At 45.5% G+C, this 20,326-nt stretch overlaps 1 protein-coding gene across 1 annotated transcript in view; it reads right to left on the reverse strand.

The window, feature by feature from the left end:
- The window catches only part of TRIM66 (tripartite motif containing 66), a gene marked incomplete at its 5' end in the record, with an annotated part of 54,468 nt that extends 34,522 nt beyond the window's left edge, over positions 1–19,946 (reverse strand). Inside the window, 6 exons of the mRNA XM_015421735.1 lie at positions 2,513–2,630; positions 6,970–7,116; positions 9,065–9,179; positions 11,465–11,581; positions 15,097–15,229; positions 19,799–19,946. Of these exons, the coding sequence (XP_015277221.1) occupies positions 2,513–2,630; positions 6,970–7,116; positions 9,065–9,179; positions 11,465–11,581; positions 15,097–15,229; positions 19,799–19,946 (778 nt within the window). The remainder of the gene's footprint in view (positions 1–2,512; positions 2,631–6,969; positions 7,117–9,064; positions 9,180–11,464; positions 11,582–15,096; positions 15,230–19,798) is intronic.
- Between the last annotated feature and the right edge of the window lie 380 nt (positions 19,947–20,326).

Raw genomic sequence — 20,326 nt, forward strand, 5'->3', positions numbered from 1 at the left:
CTCCTCCTCCTCTTCTTCTTCCTCTTCCTCTTCCTCTTCTTCTTCTTCCCTTAAAGGAACTCAGATGTCAGCTAAACCAGTTCTAAAACTGATTTCTACTCATTATGTGTGTGCTCTAAAAAGCATATTTCTGTGGTATTTTTATATTTAAAATGTTATCAGTTTTATGAGTTGAATTTCATTACTTCATCCAAAGAATCCTGGCCAATTTGGGGAAGGTGCCGAGAATTCAGTTAAGACTCTCCTGATAAAAGTATAGTTCCCAAATTTTCCCATGGAGAGGAAATGACTGTGACCACTGTGAACTCCTTGGAAGAAGGACAAATTAAAAATGTAGTTGATAGACGGGGTGGTATCCTACCTGAGGCTGGATACCATTTCTCCACTTCAAGGAGCCTTTTTCCAACTTGTGGGTCTTCCTTTGGAGCAAGAGCCACTTAAGTTGGAGAAAGTCTCCCTAAACTGTAGGAAGACTTCAAATATTCCTGAGTCAAGTGGCTGGATATAGACCATTGGATATAGGCTGGATATACAAATCACTTATCCCCCCCCCCCATCCACCACCCCATACAGCATAGATACAAATAGGATTTTGTCTTGTTTTCAATACAGATCCTCTTTCTCCACAACACTATCCTTTGCTTGACCTATGCTGTTGTCAAATGTTCCTTATTTGAAGAACATCCCCATTTTAAGAGTACAGAACATACACCAGAAGATGGACTTTACATCCTCAGGCATTTCTGAAGTAAAACTCCAAGCTCTAGCCTGTACAGAAGAGCCACCTTTTAGCCTGGAAACTCTGCTTCTCTAAGCCCAGACATCAGTCATCAGACAAACTGCGATTACTCCGTGGTTAAGAAAATAAACATTCCCAAGGCAATATAATCCCAAGGAGTCATTTCTGTAGAGTCATTATTGAGCTACATAGAGTATTTCGTCCTCTTTGGCAAAAGGTAGCCTCTCTATCCAGATATTTAGATTGGCACTTAATTCCATGGATTAACTTTCATACATCTGCAATACTAAGGGAGAGGGGATTACTCTAAGAAAACAGAAATCTGCTCTCAATCCAGTTCCAAAGAAAGACAGGCAAAAACTGCTCTAAATCAATCCAACAGGCAACCCAACAGTGACAGAGTTGAAATTCAGACTTGCAATCCTAGGCCCTGGTCACATGGAGAATCTGCCGTGCAGAAAGCACGAATGTCGGGCAGATTTTCGGGACGCGATCACACTGCAACATCTGGGAAATGTAGCGCACCCATGGCCAACCTGTGGCATCCCACCAAAGATACGGAGTTAAAAAGGACCAAATATCCGGAAAACACGCAGCACAGGCAGGTGTCTGATCGCGGGAGCGCTAGTATCCCATGGCGTCCACGTCCCATCGCAAACTGGATGTTTTTCATAAGCGCATGCGCACAAACACAAAACTGAAAGCAGTGCTGCTCTGCGGAACTGCATATGCACACAAACGCAAAACGCTTGTGTGATCACGCCGAGCCGCTTCTTTGCCATGCTGCAGCATTGCCGTGTAATCGCCAGCTAACAGCCGAAGCATGGAGACTTGGAGGACCATGTGATCGGACTACCGCACTTTATTTTGCTCTGGGGTGAACAGCCACGCCTCCCCCTAACCCCTGCGTTATCTGGCCCGTGTGACCGGGGCCCTAGTTTGTTTGTTTCTTCATGACCCATTGCTCTGAACCCCCAAAGACAGGGTGAATCCCCTTTATCCTCTTTCATTCTCATAAAAGTCATTACTTGCTAGAAAAGAGTTTCTGGTATTGCATAATAACTTTACAATCCTTATAGCCAGTTTTGTGTTGTTATTTTATGCCATCATTCATAATATTACGAAATAACCCTACTTTGCAATTGATAACTTCCCATACAGACACAGTAACTTGAATCTACTCCCCACTCTGTGCACCACTGTCCTAATGATATGCTTACATGAAATTCATGGCAAAATGTATTCATCCTGTGGCTTCATACATAGTTCAGCACATGGAGAAAGTCTCTGAATGTTTCCTGTGGTAACAAAACAGCCACCACTGGCTTGTGACTCCATCGCACACTGCTTCACTAATAAAGGGATAATGTAACATGGGCAAGATTATGTGGAAAGAACTCTGGCCAAGAATTCCTCCTTCTCTTAGTCTGGTCTTTAATACTGGCATGGTTTTTCAATTCCTCCCACATAGTTTCTGAATTTTTATGTTACCAAAACAGCATGGGATGGAGCCACTAGGGAGCATCAACTGCATCACACACACAACAAAGGAATTAGTGGCAATTTAAAGGTCACCCCCATTTACAACACACACACAGAGTGTTCAACCAACTTCACAGCAGCTTTCAGCAGTCATGGTGAATGTGCTTTACAAAGATTTATCTCAGCAGAATACATTAAGAATATATGAAGGCTGTGATAGCCACAGATGATATTTCAAAGAGACATCCAAGAAAAAAGAAAGGAAGTGTAAAGTTGTATACAGCGTTTTACCTAAATTGGAGAGCTGTTTTGTCCAGAAAGATGGGTCCCATGTGAATCTCACCTTCCAAGGAGAACTCGTATCTGCATTACAGTTTGTTTCCAGTAAACGCTGGATCTGAAACACAATCTGGTAACAAATCAAGGGAGGAGTAATGCAATTAGTAATGACTATAGATGAATATACTATAACAATCAGCATGATATTTTAGAGCTGATTGTGGTCATTAAAATTTTTAGCAAGGCTTTGGGCGATTTCTCACCCAATCTCACCCTCGCAGCACAGCACCGTTTGCCTCAACACAAACATGTCAATTTCACACCCCAAGCTCCGGGGCTGCATTTTGACTCGGGGCTTCGCCCGATTTCCTCCGCAGTTTCGTGATCCTGGTTTTTGAGGATCATGAAACTGCAGAGGAAATCGGGCGAAGCCCCGAGTCAAATGCAGCCCCGCAGCCTTGGGTGTGAAATTGACATGTCTGTGTTGGGGAAAACGGCGCTGTGCTGCGAGGCAGCTCTAGTGAGAAATCGCCCTTTGTTTCGGTCAGTTATCATTAAATGAGAACTCTCTGATTCACTTACATTTGGGGGATTTGCTTACACGCTGAAGGGAGAATTGCATGCTAATATGAACTAAAACACAGGGAAGTGGTACCAAGGGCTCCTGAGCCAGTTCTCCATCACCTTGGAAAAAATTATATTGCATTTCCACAATGCAGGGTTTTTGTGTCTTTGTGGAAAAAACAGTTGACTAGAGAAACACAGTGACCTGTAAATACCTGAGTTAGAAAACAAAGATATACACTGAAACACCCTCAAAGCTGTTTGTGTAGATGGAGGTGGTTGATTTTGTGCAATGAGGCTGAGATAAGAAATCCCTAATTGTGTAAACAAGTCCTTAGATGGCTTGACCAATCTCCCAACCCATAATCCCAGATAGTACTCAAATATGAGGGTTTTTTAATCAGTAAAATACCTTGTACAGACCAAATTATGAGGGAACAGTCATGGGCTCCCTCATGGCTATTTTTGGGCAGGAACGCACAGGAACGGAGTTCCGGCTGACTTCAGAGTTGGCCACGCCTACCAGCCAAAACATCTACATGTGTGGATACAGAGGGAATGCCTGGAGAGCGACCCCCCCTGGCTACTCCAAGGGCTGGCTTGTCCGGGGTTCCCCGAAGCGGGCGCCCAGACAAGCCAAGGGAATAAACTGCCTTCCCTTCAAGGGGGGGCTTGCCCGGGCTCCCTGCAGCCGTGGGGCACCCGGGCAAGCCAAGAGAAGGCATGGGGTGTGGCCTAATATGCTAATGAGCTGCACTGTCAGGGTGTGACCTAATATGCTAATGCATTTCTTGCTTTGGGTGTGGCCTATTATGCTAATAAGTTCCTCTTGGGCTTTTTCTACAAAAAAAAGCCCTGGGCTCCCTCTTCCACATCAAGCTGATCTTAAATATCATTCGTGCTACAAAGATGCTAAGGTCTGCACTACACAGAGCTGCTGTAGAGGATCACATATACTTCTGCTAGGCCAGTTTACCGTTTCTGCAGCCCAAACATGCACCGTTTGAATTTCTATTAATTTCATTATTTAAAACAAACAAAAAATGTAGCATATTGAAGACGAAGAGATTTATTATGGCACACACCTTTATGAATAATTGCCTTAAACTTCATGCACGAACATATGATATACAGGCTTGGGCCCTGTTCCTTGTTTCTACTTGCACAATGCTATTCTCTATTGGAAAGGAAGTTTTCCACATTCCTCAACACTAAGTTCTTCCGCTCAGTGCAGACCATGGTCTCTCAGCAAGCAGAAGGTGCTTAGCATCAGCCAGTTCTCTGGAACTGAGAACCATTCTCCACCGCAGAGGACAGACTTGCACAAGCAGAAGCCAGGTACTATGAACAGACTTGCACAAGCAGAAGCCAGGTACAAGGATTCAAGCCATGTATGTAAGGCAGATGTTATCATAGTTGTCTTCTGTTCACAGAGATGACTAGTGCATCTAATGAAAGTTCATGCTGGAATAGATGTTCAGTTTTTAAGGTGCCATTAGATTCCGGCTTTATTATAAATAAATTCAAAAAGGTTGAGAACCACTGAAGTGGCACCCACTTCTAAATTTCCTATACTTCTTTTTAACCTGCTTGTAAAGAAACTTGTAAAGAGCTGCGGTGGCTCAAGTGGTTAAGACGCTGAACTGCGGGCTGTGGAAGGTCGGTAGTTCCGCAGTTCGAGACCCGAGTGTGCCGCATGACAGAGTGAGCTCCCATCTCTAGTTCCAGCTCCTGCCAACCTAGCAGTTCGAAAGCAAGAAATTGCAAGTAGATAAATAGGTACCACTTCAGTGGGAAGGTAACAGCGTTCCGTGCGCCTTGGTGCCGGCCACATGACCATGGAAACGTCTTTGGACAGCGCTGGCTCTTCGGCTTTGAAACGGAGATGAGCATCGCAACCCTAGAGTCGGATTCGACTGGCTTTCGAGCAAGGGAACCTTTACCTTTAAAGAAACTCCATGCTGCTTTTCCTTTCCCCATCAAAGGCAGGGCTCTGCTAACTCACAAAACAGGTTTATGTTTTATTTTTCATGTTTAGTATTTATAAATATAAAATATTTCTGAACAACAAACTGTAGGTTGGATCCACTTCCAGAGTGTGATCCCCCCCCCCCGTAGGAACCCAGAAGGATGCCTGTTCTTGCCCCAGTTCCTGTATTCCTGCATTTCATGTTCCAGCAATAGGGAAATGTGAGAAAATCACACTCTGAACCCAGAAGTCCTTGTACCCTTGGGAATGCTAGTCAGGATCCAAGCCTCTATTTCATGGCCATTTCATACACTATGCAGAGGCAGACCCAAATTGGCCAGCAACCCTCTCTGAATCTCCTCTCATAAGTCACCCTGTTCAATCTCCTCCATCCTGGCTTCATGAGTGTCAGCAAGCTGCCAATGTGTTTTCCTATTCTCTGGGGTTTCGCTTATCTATTATCTATGTATGCGCTTGTCTGCTTTCACTTTCCCATGTATGCCAGTTGAAGCGCTTAATTGCCTAGTTGCAGGAACGTCCGTATCTCTCAAGGCCGCAGGTGGTTGCTGGCGAATAGTAGCTTGGGTGATCTCATGGTACTATCCATGAGAAGCAAACATGTTATGATTATCTAGGAGCGTTGCTTCCCAGGCTCAATGGCGCGCGGGGGAAATCCCGCAATTGGGCCTCAGCTTTTTGAATTTACTATAATCTATTGTGTGCCATGCTTTTGCCTCATTCTGAACAGTGATCCTGTTATGCACCTATTGCTTCAAATAAAGTAAAACCTTTTCTACAAGCGTGTACTTCATTGATGTGATGGGAGTCTGACATTGAGCCTCTTGCAAAAGAATCATGACCTGCCTTGGAGTTCCAGTCCACAGTTTCGAAAACCCACTGAATAAATTAATGCGCTGGGTCTTCCCTCTGAACTACTGGCCCCTCATCCATTTGCATTACAGATAAAAACAGTTGTGGGACCAGTAGGTGGCCTACATGAAGTGACTGGCACTATCGGCATGAAAGAAATCAATTTGATGTTCCTTGTGCTTCCAGGTCAGCACTAAATCAGCACTGGATACAAGAGACCCTTTCCTGCAAAAGTTAAGGTTCCTTTAAGATGCTTTCAGAAGAATAATTTTGTAGTCAACCCACACAGTGATTCAGCATGGTGAACACCTTCAATCCACACAAGAACTCTTCCCATACCCTTAGTCAGGGTTCATTTCCTGCAGGAGCCCACAGGAGCGGAGCTCCGGCAGTAAAGAGCCCAGGAGGCAGGCACAAGCAACAAGCCCCACCCACTGCTCCCAGCAGCCCCTGGCCATGAGGAACAAGAAGCAGCCAGGTAAGTTGCAGAACTCCATCCCGGCCCCCCCGGTCCAAAACAGTCCAGTGGCACCTTTAAGACCAAGTTTTATTCGGGTACAAGCTCTCCCCCCTCTGTGAAAGCAGATCTGCACGTCCCCCCCCCCAACAGCTAGCAATCCAAAACAGTCCAGTGGAACCTGAGCAGTGGGTGTTGCCTTCTGACACACTTCTGGTGATGTCAGGGGGTGTGGCATATGCAAATAAGTTATGCTAATGATGAGTTATGCTAATGAGCTCCTGCACCTCTTTTTCTACGAAATGACCCCTGCCCTTAGTGACCCACTCTGTTAGTTCCAACGAAATAACAGGATAAGCATGGTTGGCTTAGCAAACCATCACATTAAAATGTCAATAAGGAAGACTAAGCCCTTCTGTTTATTGCCTTTTTTTCAGAGGTACTTTCCCTCTCACTTTGATTTGGCTTTTGAGGGAGTGAGGCTTACAGGCCATCTTAAAGCCCGGGACAATGCAGAAGTAGTTGATGAATCTGCCCCACTTCTTTCTGAGGAGACTAATTTTTCTTCATTCCCTTCCTTTTTTAAATGTCTTGTTATTTTATTCTTACCAGTTCTTTACTGAAGAGGAATGGAACACTGTTTTTACTGCACACTGCCCAGCTGAGGAAGTTCTGCACATGTTCAAATTGCCTGTTTAATACCATGATGCCCTGAAGTTGTTGTTCCAGTTTCTGCTTCCTTTCACTGGTTATTCTCTGTCAAGAATTGGGAACAGAAAGATTTGATATAAATTACACCATATATTCAGAATGAATCATGAAAAGGTCCACTCTATGGAAAAAGAAGGAGGAGGAGGAGGAGGAGGAGGAGGAGATCAGAGCGGCTTACAAACTCCTTTCCCTTCCCCTCCCCACAACAGACACCCTGTGAGGTAGAAGAAGAAGAAGAGGAGATTGGATTTATACCCCGCCCTTCACTACCCGAAGGAGTCTCAGAGCGGCTTACAAACTCCTTTCCCTTCCCCTCCCCACAACAGACACCCTGTGAGGTAGAAGAAGAAGAAGAGGAGATTGGATTTATACCCCGCCCTTCACTACCCGAAGGAGTCTCAGAGCGGCTTACAAACTCCTTTCCCTTCCCCTCCCCACAACAGACACCCTGTGAGGTAGAAGAAGAAGAAGAGGAGATTGGATTTATACCCCGCCCTTCACTACCCGAAGGAGTCTCAGAGCGGCTTACAAACTCCTTTCCCTTCCCCTCCCCACAACAGACACCCTGTGAGGTAGAAGAAGAAGAAGAGGAGATTGGATTTATACCCCGCCCTTCACTACCCGAAGGAGTCTCAGAGCGGCTTACAAACTCCTTTCCCTTCCCCTCCCCACAACAGACACCCTGTGAGGTAGAAGAAGAAGAAGAGGAGATTGGATTTATACCCCGCCCTTCACTACCCGAAGGAGTCTCAGAGCGGCTTACAAACTCCTTTCCCTTCCCCTCCCCACAACAGACACCCTGTGAGGTAGAAGAAGAAGAAGAGATTGGATTTATACCCCGCCCTTCACTACCCGAAGGAGTCTCAGAGCAGCTTACAAACTCCTTTCCCTTCCCCTCCCCACAACAGACACCCTGTCAGAACTACGGCTTGCCCAAGGTCATCCAGCCAGGTGCAAGTGGAGGAGTGGGGAATCAAACCCGGTTCCCCCAGATTAGAGTCTGCACACTTAACCACTACACCAAACTGGCTCTCAGAGTCTCAGAGCTGCTTACAAACTCCTTTCCCTTCCCCTCCCCACAACAGACACCCTGTGAGGTAGGTGGAGCTGAGAGAGCTCTTGACAGAAACTGTTCTTTTCCTAGAACAGCTGTGGCATAACTATGGCTTGCCCAAGGTCATCCAGCAGGTGCGAGTGGAGGAGTGGGGAATCAAACCCGGTTCTCCCAGATTAGAGTCTGCACCTAACCACTACACCAAACTGGCAGAGAGGTAAAGCAGAAAGTGAAAGCAGAAAATTAACAGAGAAGAATCTTCTTGTATAGCAAAATCTTCTGTACTCAGTAGCAGCCTTGATAACTTTCACTGTAGGGTTGCCAACCTCCAGGTAGGGCCTGGAGACCTCCCGCTTTTACAACGGATCTGCAGCTGACAGAGATCAGTTCCCCTGGAGGAAATGGCTGCTTTGAAGGGTGGACTCTATGGCACTGCACCATTCTTGAGGCCCCTCCCCTCCCCCAACCCCGCCCCCTCCCCTCCCCACCCCCAAAGTCTCCAAGGATTTTCCAACCCAGACCTGGCAACCCTATTTCACTGGGATTCACAGAAACACTACTGAGAACACATAAAATAAATATTATATTGAGACCATAGATAACCTTTATAACTTGGCAACCCAGAGAAGGAAGAGAGTTGGACTCCAGGCATCTTCTCCACTTTCTCTAGACTAGGAGCTGCCTTCTGTGTGGACCTGGAGTGGACCTCTTTCTTGGCCACCATCATTAGCATCATGGTGCTTCTCAGCTGCTACAGGCACAAAACTCTGCAAGAAGCCTGTGGTAGCTGTTTCTTCTATGACTATTGCCAGAAACACCTAGACCTCCCACCCCACGCACCACTGGACGCCGAGTTCACCAAATAATTATTATAAATGCTCTGGTTGATCGACTGTGTTTTATGTGAACATAGCATGATTCGTTTCAGCTGCTGCTTACCTCTAGCTGTTCAAGGAGGACGTTTGTTCGCTTATTTATTTCGCTGATCAGGACCATCTTTGCCATTTTTATCTGATTTTCCACTTTCCTCTGTAAGTGTTTGACTTCAAACAGCCTGTAGAGATGAAGCCATTACCACATTTATTAAACAGACCCATGTATAAAAATCTCTGAACGATGTCCTTGAGTTTTGAGAGGTAAAAAGTTACCGATACATTTGATAGATTCTACCATAATACTGTATACAGCTTGTATCTTCCAGAGCGTTGGTTGCGAAGCTAATACTTGGTTTTAAGCCTGAGAGGCTCTTTTTGTAGCAGGAACTCCTTTGCATATTAGGCGACACACCCCTAATGTAGCCAATCCTCCAAGAGTAGCCCCTGTAAGAAGAGCTCTGTAAGCTCTTGGAGGATTGGCTACATTAGGGGTGTGTCGCCTAATATGCAAAGGAGTTCCTGCTACAAAAAAAGCCTTGCTGAGAGCACTGCTGGGATCTTAAATAATATGCTTCAGAGGTTAACCTTAGGGCTTTCCTTAACCAATGCACGAGATGTTTGCTGAGCGCAGGTGCCAAACCTTAGTATTGCCTTAATTTTATTTGGGGGGGGGTTGCTAATTTTTTGGGGAAAGTAGCAGGGGTCATTTCCTGCAAGAGTGCACAGGAGCGGAGCCCGCCCCCTGCTTCCGGCCGCCCCGCTTCCAGCCCTCATTCAGCCAGGAGGAGGCAGGAGAAGAGGGAGGGTAAGTTGCTTCCTCCCCGCCTCTCCCCACCCCTGCCTGCCTGGGGCCAGGGAGGGCCTTGGCGGGGCTTCCTCGCACTCCCGCTGGCCTTGCAGGTCCACCGCCAGGCCCCTGATGTCAGGGGGTGTGGCATATGCTAATGAGTTATGCTAATGAGTTCCCCTAGCTCTTTTTCTACGAAATGACCCCTGATCCCCCCCCTCCAATAGCTAGCAATCCAAAAGAGTCCAGTGGAGCCTGAGCAGTGAGTGTTGCCTTCTGACACACTTCCAGTGACGTCAGGGCGTGTGGCCGATGCAAAAAAGTTATTCTAATGAGTTATGCTAATGAGCTCCTGCACCTCTTTTTCTATGAAATGACCCCTGGAAAGTATCTATTAATGTTAACTAGTGGACTTCCAATAGTTTATAGCAAAACCTTTTTTAAATACTTAGTTGTATACCAAGGTACTGGACAATAGCATTTTGTCATTAGGATCATAAGTACTTATTTTTGTAGCTGTAAAAACACAGCCTTTCCAACAGTCCATTAGCAATTCCTTATTAAGAATTAAAACTTGGGCCCCCTTAAGAAATTTGGAAATCCAGTCTCACCCTCCAAAATCTCCCTCTCAATCACCGTATGAGTGAACAGGGGGTTGAACGGGCTTGTTTACCCCCCCCTCCTCTTACCCATACCTTCTAGTGCATATTTTCAGCAAGCCATCTGAGATGTTTTCCTTTCCTCTAAATTGTAACTGGCAAGCAAACTGGTTACCTTCCTACCTGCTGCGGCAAATATGCTGCCTATGGATTTAGATGGTGGTTGGACAAGCTACTGCAGAAGTGACAGCCAAGGAAATGTTGCATTCCACAGAGGACTGGTTCTCAGCTGTCAGTCTGCCATCCAGTCTGGAAAAATGAGGATCACCCCTCCCTTCAGTGTTCCTATAAATTAGCAGCTGTTACTGGAGAGTAATGTCCCAATGGAAGAGACCCTGACCATAATCTACCTTCTTATGCAAATCTTGGTATCACCAAAGTTACCTGTCTTCAATCTGTTTGGCCGAGACCTGTGCCGCGCTTTTTTTCTCTTCCACTTTCGCTGTTACGTTTTCCAGGATGGCTCTCTGGTTTTGCAAGGCTTCGTGGAGGTGCCTGAACCTAGAGGAAGGAAAAGAAGCCTTTGGGTTGGGTCCCTTCTACTAAGTTGAATCTTATGTCTCTCTTCTGCTACATCGTAAGGGAGAAATGCCTTCTCCGATGGAGAAAGGATTGCTCTGATGGAGGAAGACCTGGTAGAAAGGCGTCATTGGATGCAAGCATTTGTGTGCGGGGTTTTCCTTTTCCCAGGGGTCATTTCCTGCAGGAGCGCACAGGAGCTGAGCTCCGGCAGTGAGCAAACTGGTTACCTTCCTACCTGCTGTGGCAAATATGCTGCCTATGGATTTAGATGGTGGTTGGACAAGCTACTGCAGAAGTGACAGCCAAGGAAATGTTGCATTCCACAGAGGACTGGTTCTCAGCTGTCAGTCTGCCATCCAGTCTGGAAAAATGAGGATCACCCCTCCCTTCAGTGTTCCTATAAATTAGCAGCTGTTACTGGAGAGTAATGTCCCAATGAAAGAGACCCTGACCATAATCTACCTTCTTATGCGAATCTTGGTATCACCAAAGTTACCTGTCTTCAATCTGTTTGGCCGAGACCTGTGCCGCGCTTTTTTTCTCTTCCACTTTCGCGGTTACGTTTTCCAAGATGGCTCTCTGGTTTTGCAAGGCTTCGTGGAGGTGCCTGAACCTAGAGGAAGGAAAAGAAGCCTTTGGGTTGGGTCCCTTCTACTAAGTTGAATCTTATGTCTCTCTTCTGCTACATCGTAAGGGAGAAATGCCTTCTCCGATGGAGAAAGGATTGCTCTGATGGAGGAAGACCTGGTAGAAAGGCGTCATTGGATGCAAGCATTTGTGTGCGGGGTTTTCCTTTTCCCAGGGGTCATTTCCTGCAGGAGCGCACAGGAGCTGAGCTCCGGCAGTGAAGAGCCCAGGGGGCGGGCACATGCAACAAGCCCCCCCTCCTGCTCCCAGCAGCCCCGGGCCACGGGGAGCACAAGGATCTGCATGTCGTTCCCCCCCCCCAATAGCTAGCAATCCAAACCAGTCCAGTGGAGCCTGAGCAGTGGGTGCTGCCTTCTGACACACTTCTGGTGATGTCAGGGGGTGTGGCATATGCAGATTAGTTATGCTAATGAGCTCTTGCACCTCTTTTTCTACGAAATGACCCCTGCCTTTTCCACAGACATTAATAAATAAGTTGTGGGGTAGCACTGAGGTCAAATTCCAAAGAAGCTACGCAGAAGGCTAGTTATATAATTTTTTTAAATTGTGAAAGACTGTAGTACAGTAAGGCTCATGCCTGGTATGCAGAAGGTCCCTTGTTCAATCTCTTAATCTCTTTTTAAGAATCTATATCACCAAGGCTGAGGAAACTCCTGAGGCATTAGAGAGCTGCTGCCAGTCTAATTAGACAGGTCTGGACTAAATGGATCGGTGGTCAACGATCTGACTGTAGAAGGCAGCCTCTGATGGCTTCAATTAGTGATGAAATGACAGCTCTCATTTGAACAGCTCTGTTGATGCTTTAAATTTTGATTATAAGTAAAGGCAGCGTTTCAGATCCAGTAGCTAACTGTAAGGACAGAAAGGCCTCGGCTGAGCTGCTCGTTTATTTCATGTCAGTCATCATTTAAAGTATCTTACATAGGTCAGGGTCTTCAGATGTGAAAACATCAGGATGTTTTCCCACTAACAAACTTGCTTTCAACAAAAATATATCTCAACAAAAATTCTGCACCCCTGTGGGTGAAATCAGCCTTTTTGGGGGGGGTTGGTTGTATCAGAGCAATTTAGGAGGAGGAGGAGGAGAGGAGATTGAATTTATACCCCGCTCTTCACTACCCAAGGGAGTCTCAGAGCAGTTTACAAACTCCTTTCCCTTCCCCTCCCCACAACATGACCTTGGGCAAGCCGTAGTTCTGATAAGACCTGTTCTTGAAAAAGAGCAGTTTCTGTCAGAGCTCTCTCAGCCCCACCTACCTCACAGGGTGTCTGTTGTGGGGAGGGGAAGGGAAAGGAGTTTGTAAGCCGCTCTGAGACTCCTCTGGGTAGTGAAGGGCAGGGTATAAATCCAATCTCTTCTTCATTTACCTCACAGGGTGTCTGTTGTGGGGAGGGGAAGGGTTTGTAAGCCGCTCTGAGACTCCTCTGGGTAGTGAAGGGCGGGGTATAAATCCAATCTCTTCTTCTTCTACCTCACAGGGTGTCTGTTGTGGGGAGGGGAAGGGAAAGGAGTTTGTAAGCCGCTCTGAGACTCCTCTGGGTAGTGAAGGGCAGGGTATAAATCCAATCTCTTCTTCTTCTTCTTTTACCTCACAGGGAGTCTGTTGTGGGGAGGGGAAGGGAAAGGAGTTTGTAAGCTGCTCTGAGACGCCTTTGGGTAGTGAAGGGCGGGGTATAAATCCAATCTCTTCTTCTTCTTTTACCTCACAGGGTGTCTGTTGTGGGGAGGGGAAGGGAAAGGAGTTTGTAAGCTGCTCTGAGACGCCTTTGGGTAGTGAAGGGCAGGGTATAAATCCAATCTCCTCCTCCTCCTCCTCTAAATTGGGGTCTATTAATGTTTCTGAAGGGCCCCCACACTCTCCCAGGCATACTTTCAGTCCCATTTGTGGCTTGTCTTATTTTGAAATGGTGGTCTTCGTTGTTCTCACAGCCTCCCCTGCCCCTGACCTGACCTTGATTCATAGAGATAAAGGAAGGGATGGAATTCTCACAGCCCAGCATTCCATCCTGTCTGTGGTTTTGCTTGCTCTGCCCAGCCTGGTTTTATTATGGGGTAAAGCTCACAACCTGAGTATTGACCGTTAGTAGGGAGGGTGACCCTATTTTGAAAAGCAAAAAAGAGGGCATATTTCCTAACTGACTACGTCAAAGAAGTTATCACTATGAGAAATCTCATTTTAAATATCCCTAATATTTAACCTGTGATTTTTTTATTGTTCAGTCGCACAGTCGAGTCCGACTCTCCATGACCCCATGGACCAGATCACACCAGGCCCTCCTGTCTTCCGCCGTCCTCTGAAGTTTGCTCAATTTAATGTCCGTTGCATCTATGACACTGTCTAACCATCTCATCCTTTGCCGTCCCTGTCTTCTTTGACCTTCAGTCTTTCCAAGCATCAGGGTCTTCTCCTGTAATAATTGCTACTAACTAGGAATATTCTTAACCTTCCAAACCAAAAGGAGGACAGTTTCATCAGTTTAAAAAAAACAAACCCAAAAGAGGATTGTGGTGTATTCGAAAAGACTTACATGAATCGCCGCATTAACTCTCCATGATAAGCTCAAGCCAGAGGAAGGCTCCTCTGAGCCAACTTGCTATTGGTCGCTCCACAACAGCGACCAATCAGAACCATACCAATTCCCTGCGAGGGAAGGACTTTCATTGGATGTTATCCGCACAACCTCATTGGTTGTTTATTGTAAATAGGCGTGGCTAAGTTAGCCCGGGAATGTTTAAAAGGAGCCTAGCTCCCAATGTTAAGTTGTTCTGGTTACGACTTCTTCCAAGCGCTTGTTCGTACCTACAATAAAGCTGATCACTTTTGTTGAAATCACTCTCTGGATCTCTGTTAGCGGCGATCTAACAAGGATGGATATCATAAAAGAGGACATGTCCTCTAAAAAGAGGTCATCTGGTAACCCTACCATTAGGAAGAGGAGGAGGAGGAGATTGGATTTATACCCCGCCCTTCAGTACACAAAGGTGTCTCAGAGCAGCTTACAAACTCTTTTCCCTTCCCCTCCCCACAACAGACACCCTGTGAGGTAGGTGGGGCTGAGAGCTCTGACAGAAACTGCTGTTTTTTTGAAGAACAGCTCTTATCAGAACTATGGCTTGCCCAAGGTCATCCAGCCAGGTGCAAGTGGAGGAGTGGGGAATCAAACCCGGTTCTCCCAAATTAGAGTCCGCGCACTTAACCACTACACCAAACTGGCTCCTTTCTTTCTTTTAATCCAAGGTTTTCTCTGGTCATTGGGGTTTCTTGGAAGGTTGCAGTTAGGGAAACAAAAGTCCCTGCTCTGCTGGAAGGCCACAGTAAAGCAGATCTCTTGATTGCTGAAGCCAGAATACATGCCGTTATGTTTTCATATTTGATGTGTGGATAGCTTAGGGAACATGCTGGTTTAAAAAAAAAATCCACCCAAAAGCTAACTTTGCCTTTCCTGATAGAATTAAATTGAACTGTGAATATTGACTACCTGTGTTCCTTGTGCTCTGTCAGAATGCAGCAGCGGCAAGCAAGGATGTCGCAGGTCTCACAAAACATCTTGAGTGACTCTTGACTGTGCACAGGACAAAACAAGGCAAAATCATTTGGTCCCCCTTCGCCACCTGAAAAGTAGGTTTAACATGTCATTACTTTTTAGGATTATAAATGATGTGATACTTGTTGATGATGAAAGAAAGCCTGTTGTTGTTGTTTTTGCTCCATCATACCTAATGGCAGGGGTGTCAAACATGTGGTCCACAGGCCAGATTCAGCCCCTACAGGGCTGGAATATGGCCCGCGAGCTCGTGCTTGCATCGCCAAAGCCTCTCTTCCTCCTTAGGGAAGCGAGGGGGAAGGAAAAGGAGAGTGCACGTGTGTGTAGCAGAGAATAACTCCCTCCTGCTTCCTTCTCTGGGGCTGCTGTTGCGATGCCTACACTTTCTTCCCTCATTTGGAGAGGAAGTCCAATGGCACCTTCAAGATCAACAAAATTTTATTCCAGGTGTAAGGTTTCTTGTGCATGCATTTGAGAGAGAGAGGGTGAGAGATTCTTCTGATAAGCCTGCTCTGCTGTTTACTGTGTGATCACACACACACTAATGTTAGAAAAGGAAGGGGAGCAGAAAAGAGATGCATCTGGAATAATGAGAATTAAGGGGAAATTATTTTCGCTTATTCTGAAAAGTTTTTGTTTTTTTTAAGATTAGGTTTCTCTTTGCCTATCTGGAATTTTCTTTCAAAAAGACCCTGGTTAGGAACTACAACAATTGGATTGGATTCCATGGTTTAATGACTGGAAGTAAGTATTTCAAAATACATTTATAGTTCCATATATTCCAGTTCTACACGTGGTCTCTCGCTCTCCCCTCCCACCTCATTGGCTGCCTTTCTTCACATTAACCCCACCCTTTTAAAACTTTTTATTAACATCACTAGCAGTGATTGGATTTTGTCCACTCTGAAAGCAACACATTATTTCACTTGGAGAGATCCCCCTTTCCAGATCTAACAGATAAAAAGATAATAATAAAAGAAGCCTAACAGCACCACTTGCAACCTTTATTAGTGGAAGAGAGCAAGAGTCCGGTAGCACCTTAACAACTAACAAAATTTGTGGCAGGGCATGCACTTTCATGAGTCACTGCTCTCTTCTTCAGATACAGCTAAAATGTGAGTCCATTTCTCCTTATATCTTGGGGAGTGAAGTGATTTCAGATGCCAAATAACAATCGCAGTCATTGGTAATGAGAGAAGAAACCTAGGTCTCAATTCAGCCCAGGAGGATGCATTGAGCTTCATTATCAGTTGCAGTTTATCAGTCTCTCTAATCTTCCTTTGAAATTAATTTGTAAGAGAACTACTACTCTGAGGTCAGCAACTGAATGTCCTGGAAGGTTAAAATGTCCCCCCACTGGTTTTTGAATGTTGTGGTTTCTTATAGCTGTAGAAAGAATAAGAGTCCAGTAGCAAGATTTGTGGCAAGGTATGAGCTTCCGTGAGTCACTGAGCTTTCATAAGCCATAAGTCTTCAGACTTATGTCCATTTATTCTTTGCATCCTCCTGGACTGAATGCTCCTGGACCAAAGTGAGACCTAGGTTTCCTGTCTCGTTACCAGTGATGATATCTCCACGCCTACTACCCCTCTGCATATCACACCTAATCCAATCAAGCCTATTGCCATTCGGCATTTGAAATCATCTTTATAAAGTTTATATCTTTGGTACCTCATGTTGCATGTTATGGCACACATGGTCCAGCCCGGCAAAGTGACATTTATGTCAGATCTGGCCCTCATAATAAATAACTTCAACACCTCTGCCCTATGAGGACCGTTATAGTTAATGGTTCCCATAGGATATAATGGAGAATTGATCAAGGGGTCTAGGGGGCTGTTCTTTTGCGGTGGAGGCACTAAGTTTGCAGCATAGCTGCTGATGCCTCTACCTCAAAAAAACAACCCTGTGTTTCAAAAAGCTTGGACCAGGGGGTGCAATTCTATGGGCCCCCAAAGAAGGTGACCCATCCTCCATTGGTTTCAATGGAGAGGGGAAAGGGCTTTAAAGGAATTGTGGTCCCTTTTAATGCCTTTGGAAAGCTGCAAGTGAACTCTGAAGGTGTTTAAAGGGCCTGGAATCCCTTTTAAATGCCTTCTCCAAGCAGCAAGTTCACCCGGAAAGCATTTAAAGGAACTGTGATACCTCTAAATGCCCATTACCTTTGGCAATTGGGCGGTCTCAAAAAATCCTGAATATTTTGGGGATTTTTCAGGACCACTAGATAGCTGAAGTTAATGGGCATTTAAAGGGATCGCAGTCCCTTTAAAACAAAATATTTTCAAGATTTTTGGGGCTCGGCTATTTTGGATAGCAGAAAAAAACCCTCAGATCCAGAGGTCATTTCGGGGGGGACGCGGGGGAACACAGTTCCCCTGGGTGAGGTGCAGGGGGCGGGGCACATGCCGAAGCCCCGCCCCCTGCTTCCGGCCGCCCCGCTTCCAGCCCTCATTCAGCAAGGAGGAGGCAGGAGAAGAGGGAGGGTAAGTTGCTTCCTCCCCACCTCTCCCCACCCCTGCCTGCCTGGGGCCAGGGAGGGCCTTGGCGGGGCTTCCTCGCACTCCCGCTGGCCTTGCAGGTCCACCGCCAGGCCCCTGATGTCAGGGGGTGTGGCATATGCTAATGAGTTATGCTAATGAGTTCCCCTAGCTCTTTTTCTATGAAATGACCCCTGCTCAGATCTATATTCAGCTGAAAAGCTATTTTTTCAGCTGGGGTATATTTGAATGTACACCCCTAGTTTGAATACAGCATGTCTGGTATAGAGCATTCTTCTGCAAATTTTACATATATTCTTGCATAACTTATTCTATGTTTTGTGCATTTTTTGGAACAGAATTAGAATTCTTTTTAGCAGAGAAAAAAAAACATACCTGCCCACAACTTTAATTTGCTTAATTCATCTGCTATGAGATTCAGTTCTCCAAGCTCTGTATGTAGTATATTGGTTCCTATCATATGCCTATTTATTTGTCTCAGGTTACAAAGCACAAGTCCCCAATTTTCCCCAAATCAGGAAGTGTGGGGGATTGTTTTGCTTCTCCAGAACCATGCCTAATAAATATGTATTGTACATGGGCCTTAATACAGTCCCTGGGAGTTTGTTCTGATTCAATCATTTCTTGATAGCTTCAAAGGAAGAAAATTGCAAGGCACTAATAGGGGTTGGGTATAAACAGCTTTCCTTTTCATTCCAAGCCTCCCAAGACAACATAGATCTGAACAGTTAAGAGGAGATAAATTTCAAGTCCTTTAGTAAGTTTTTGATCAAGTTTCCATATTGAGGTCTTTAATCAAGTATTTTCTTCAAAATCACAGCCACCTTTCTCCCCATCCAGATATTAAATGGAATTAGGTAACATGCATATTGTAGTGAACTGACGTGCTTATGTAATGTGCACATTGTAGTGGATTGACTTGCTTATGTAATAGTCTTGCATACTTTATTCTTGCATGCATTGTTAACTTTGGTGCCATGTTTTGTTCTTGATGGATAATCATCTGACATCTTTAGTCTGACATGAATTTTAAATAAATAGAATTCACAAGCAGTGGAAAAATTGGACTCTCCTAACAGTAGGTTGAGTACTGGAGACAGGGCTTGATTCCTCAAAACATTGCCATTCAAATGCGCAGATGCTCCCTCAGGGTAGGAACTTCCTTCAGAAGTTAAGACAAAATATATCCATCACTCCCCACAACCAAAGACATGGGTCCCTTTCTAATATCCCTGCTATTTTGTCTGATAGTTTAGTACTTCAGGATACCGATCACAAAGATTCCCCTCTGAGTTGCGCTTAATTTCTAGTAGGGAACCAGGGATGGAGTAGAAACTGGCTAGAGGGCTAACTGATTGACTTCTAGTGGGTTTTTAGCAATACATCCCCCGGATGTCAGTTTCTGTTCATCCTTCAGCTTCCAATACAAGGCTTCTGTTTAATATGTCCAGGGCTATTTTGGGACAGGAACGCACAGGGACGTAGTTCCGGCTGGCTCCCGAGATGGCCACGCCCAGCAGGAACTCATTAGCATAATAGACCACACCCAACAGCAGAAACTCATTAGGATTGGCTACATTAGGGGTGTGTGGCCTAACATGCAAAGGAGTTCCTGCTCCAAAAAAAGCCCTAGGTTTTGACAACAAACAAGATAAACAGAATAAGAAGCAAAAAGTGGGTGTGGCTGGATGACCACACTTCTGGTAACATGGGGGGGTGGTCTAATGGGCTACTAAGCTGTGCTGTCAGGGGTGTGGCCTAATATGCTAATGAGTTTCTGCTGTTGGGTGTGGCCTATTATGCTAATGAGTTCCTGCTGGGCTTTTTCTACAAAAAGAGCCCTGAATATGTCCCACCCTTTCCCTAATGTTAGCACTCTTTTCTGACCATGTGAGCTTGCCTGAGCCCAACTCATCCCTGCCTGTCATTCTGTCTGCTCCCTATCTCCTCCTCAAACCTACCTTCCAAGAATTTCATTAAAATTTTGCCCTTATTTCCTGGAGAGGCCACGGCCAATGTTATATTACACAGTTCCTGCCATTATGTAGGGACTATGACCAGAGGGCAGCACGGATTGCTTCGTATAAGGAAAAGAACACCACCACCACCCCAATGTTAAGAAGTATATAGATTTCTACCAGAGCAGCCCTTCAATGATATAGGCAGGAAATGTTCTCCTGCTTCCTTGCCATGGCCATGTTCTTCTGTACACAAGCTGCACAGCCATTTGTTGCAACTGGTACACAGACTGTGTGCAGGCCTCTTCTCTTTACATCCAGAGCAGCTCTGTTTTAAAAAAGAAAGAAAGAAACACAGAAACAAAATAAATTTGCGATGCCTGAGATGTAGAGCCATCTGGACTGAATGCAAATCCTGAAGGTGTTATTTGTTAGGATGACACTTCACTCAGAGTGTCACATGTTGCTATGTGTTACAGTGCCATAAACCCGGCCTTGTTAGCATGAGCAATAGATCACTCAGTAAAAATCTGAGGAATGCGTCACTATGGTGACTTAATCCTGTTCCGATAAGCATGGCATAAGAGAAAACACTTTTACCAAGTACAGTTTTATCACACAGTGTCATCCTAAGCAGATCCAGTTGGTCAGTCGTGCTGGTCTGAAGCTGTACAACAAATGGCACCTTTAAGACCAACGAAGGTTTAT

This window comes from Gekko japonicus, unplaced genomic scaffold (genome assembly GCF_001447785.1).
Source record: "Gekko japonicus isolate JY-2015 unplaced genomic scaffold, Gekko_japonicus_V1.1 scaffold3462, whole genome shotgun sequence".
Taxonomy (NCBI): Eukaryota; Metazoa; Chordata; class Lepidosauria; order Squamata; family Gekkonidae; genus Gekko; species Gekko japonicus.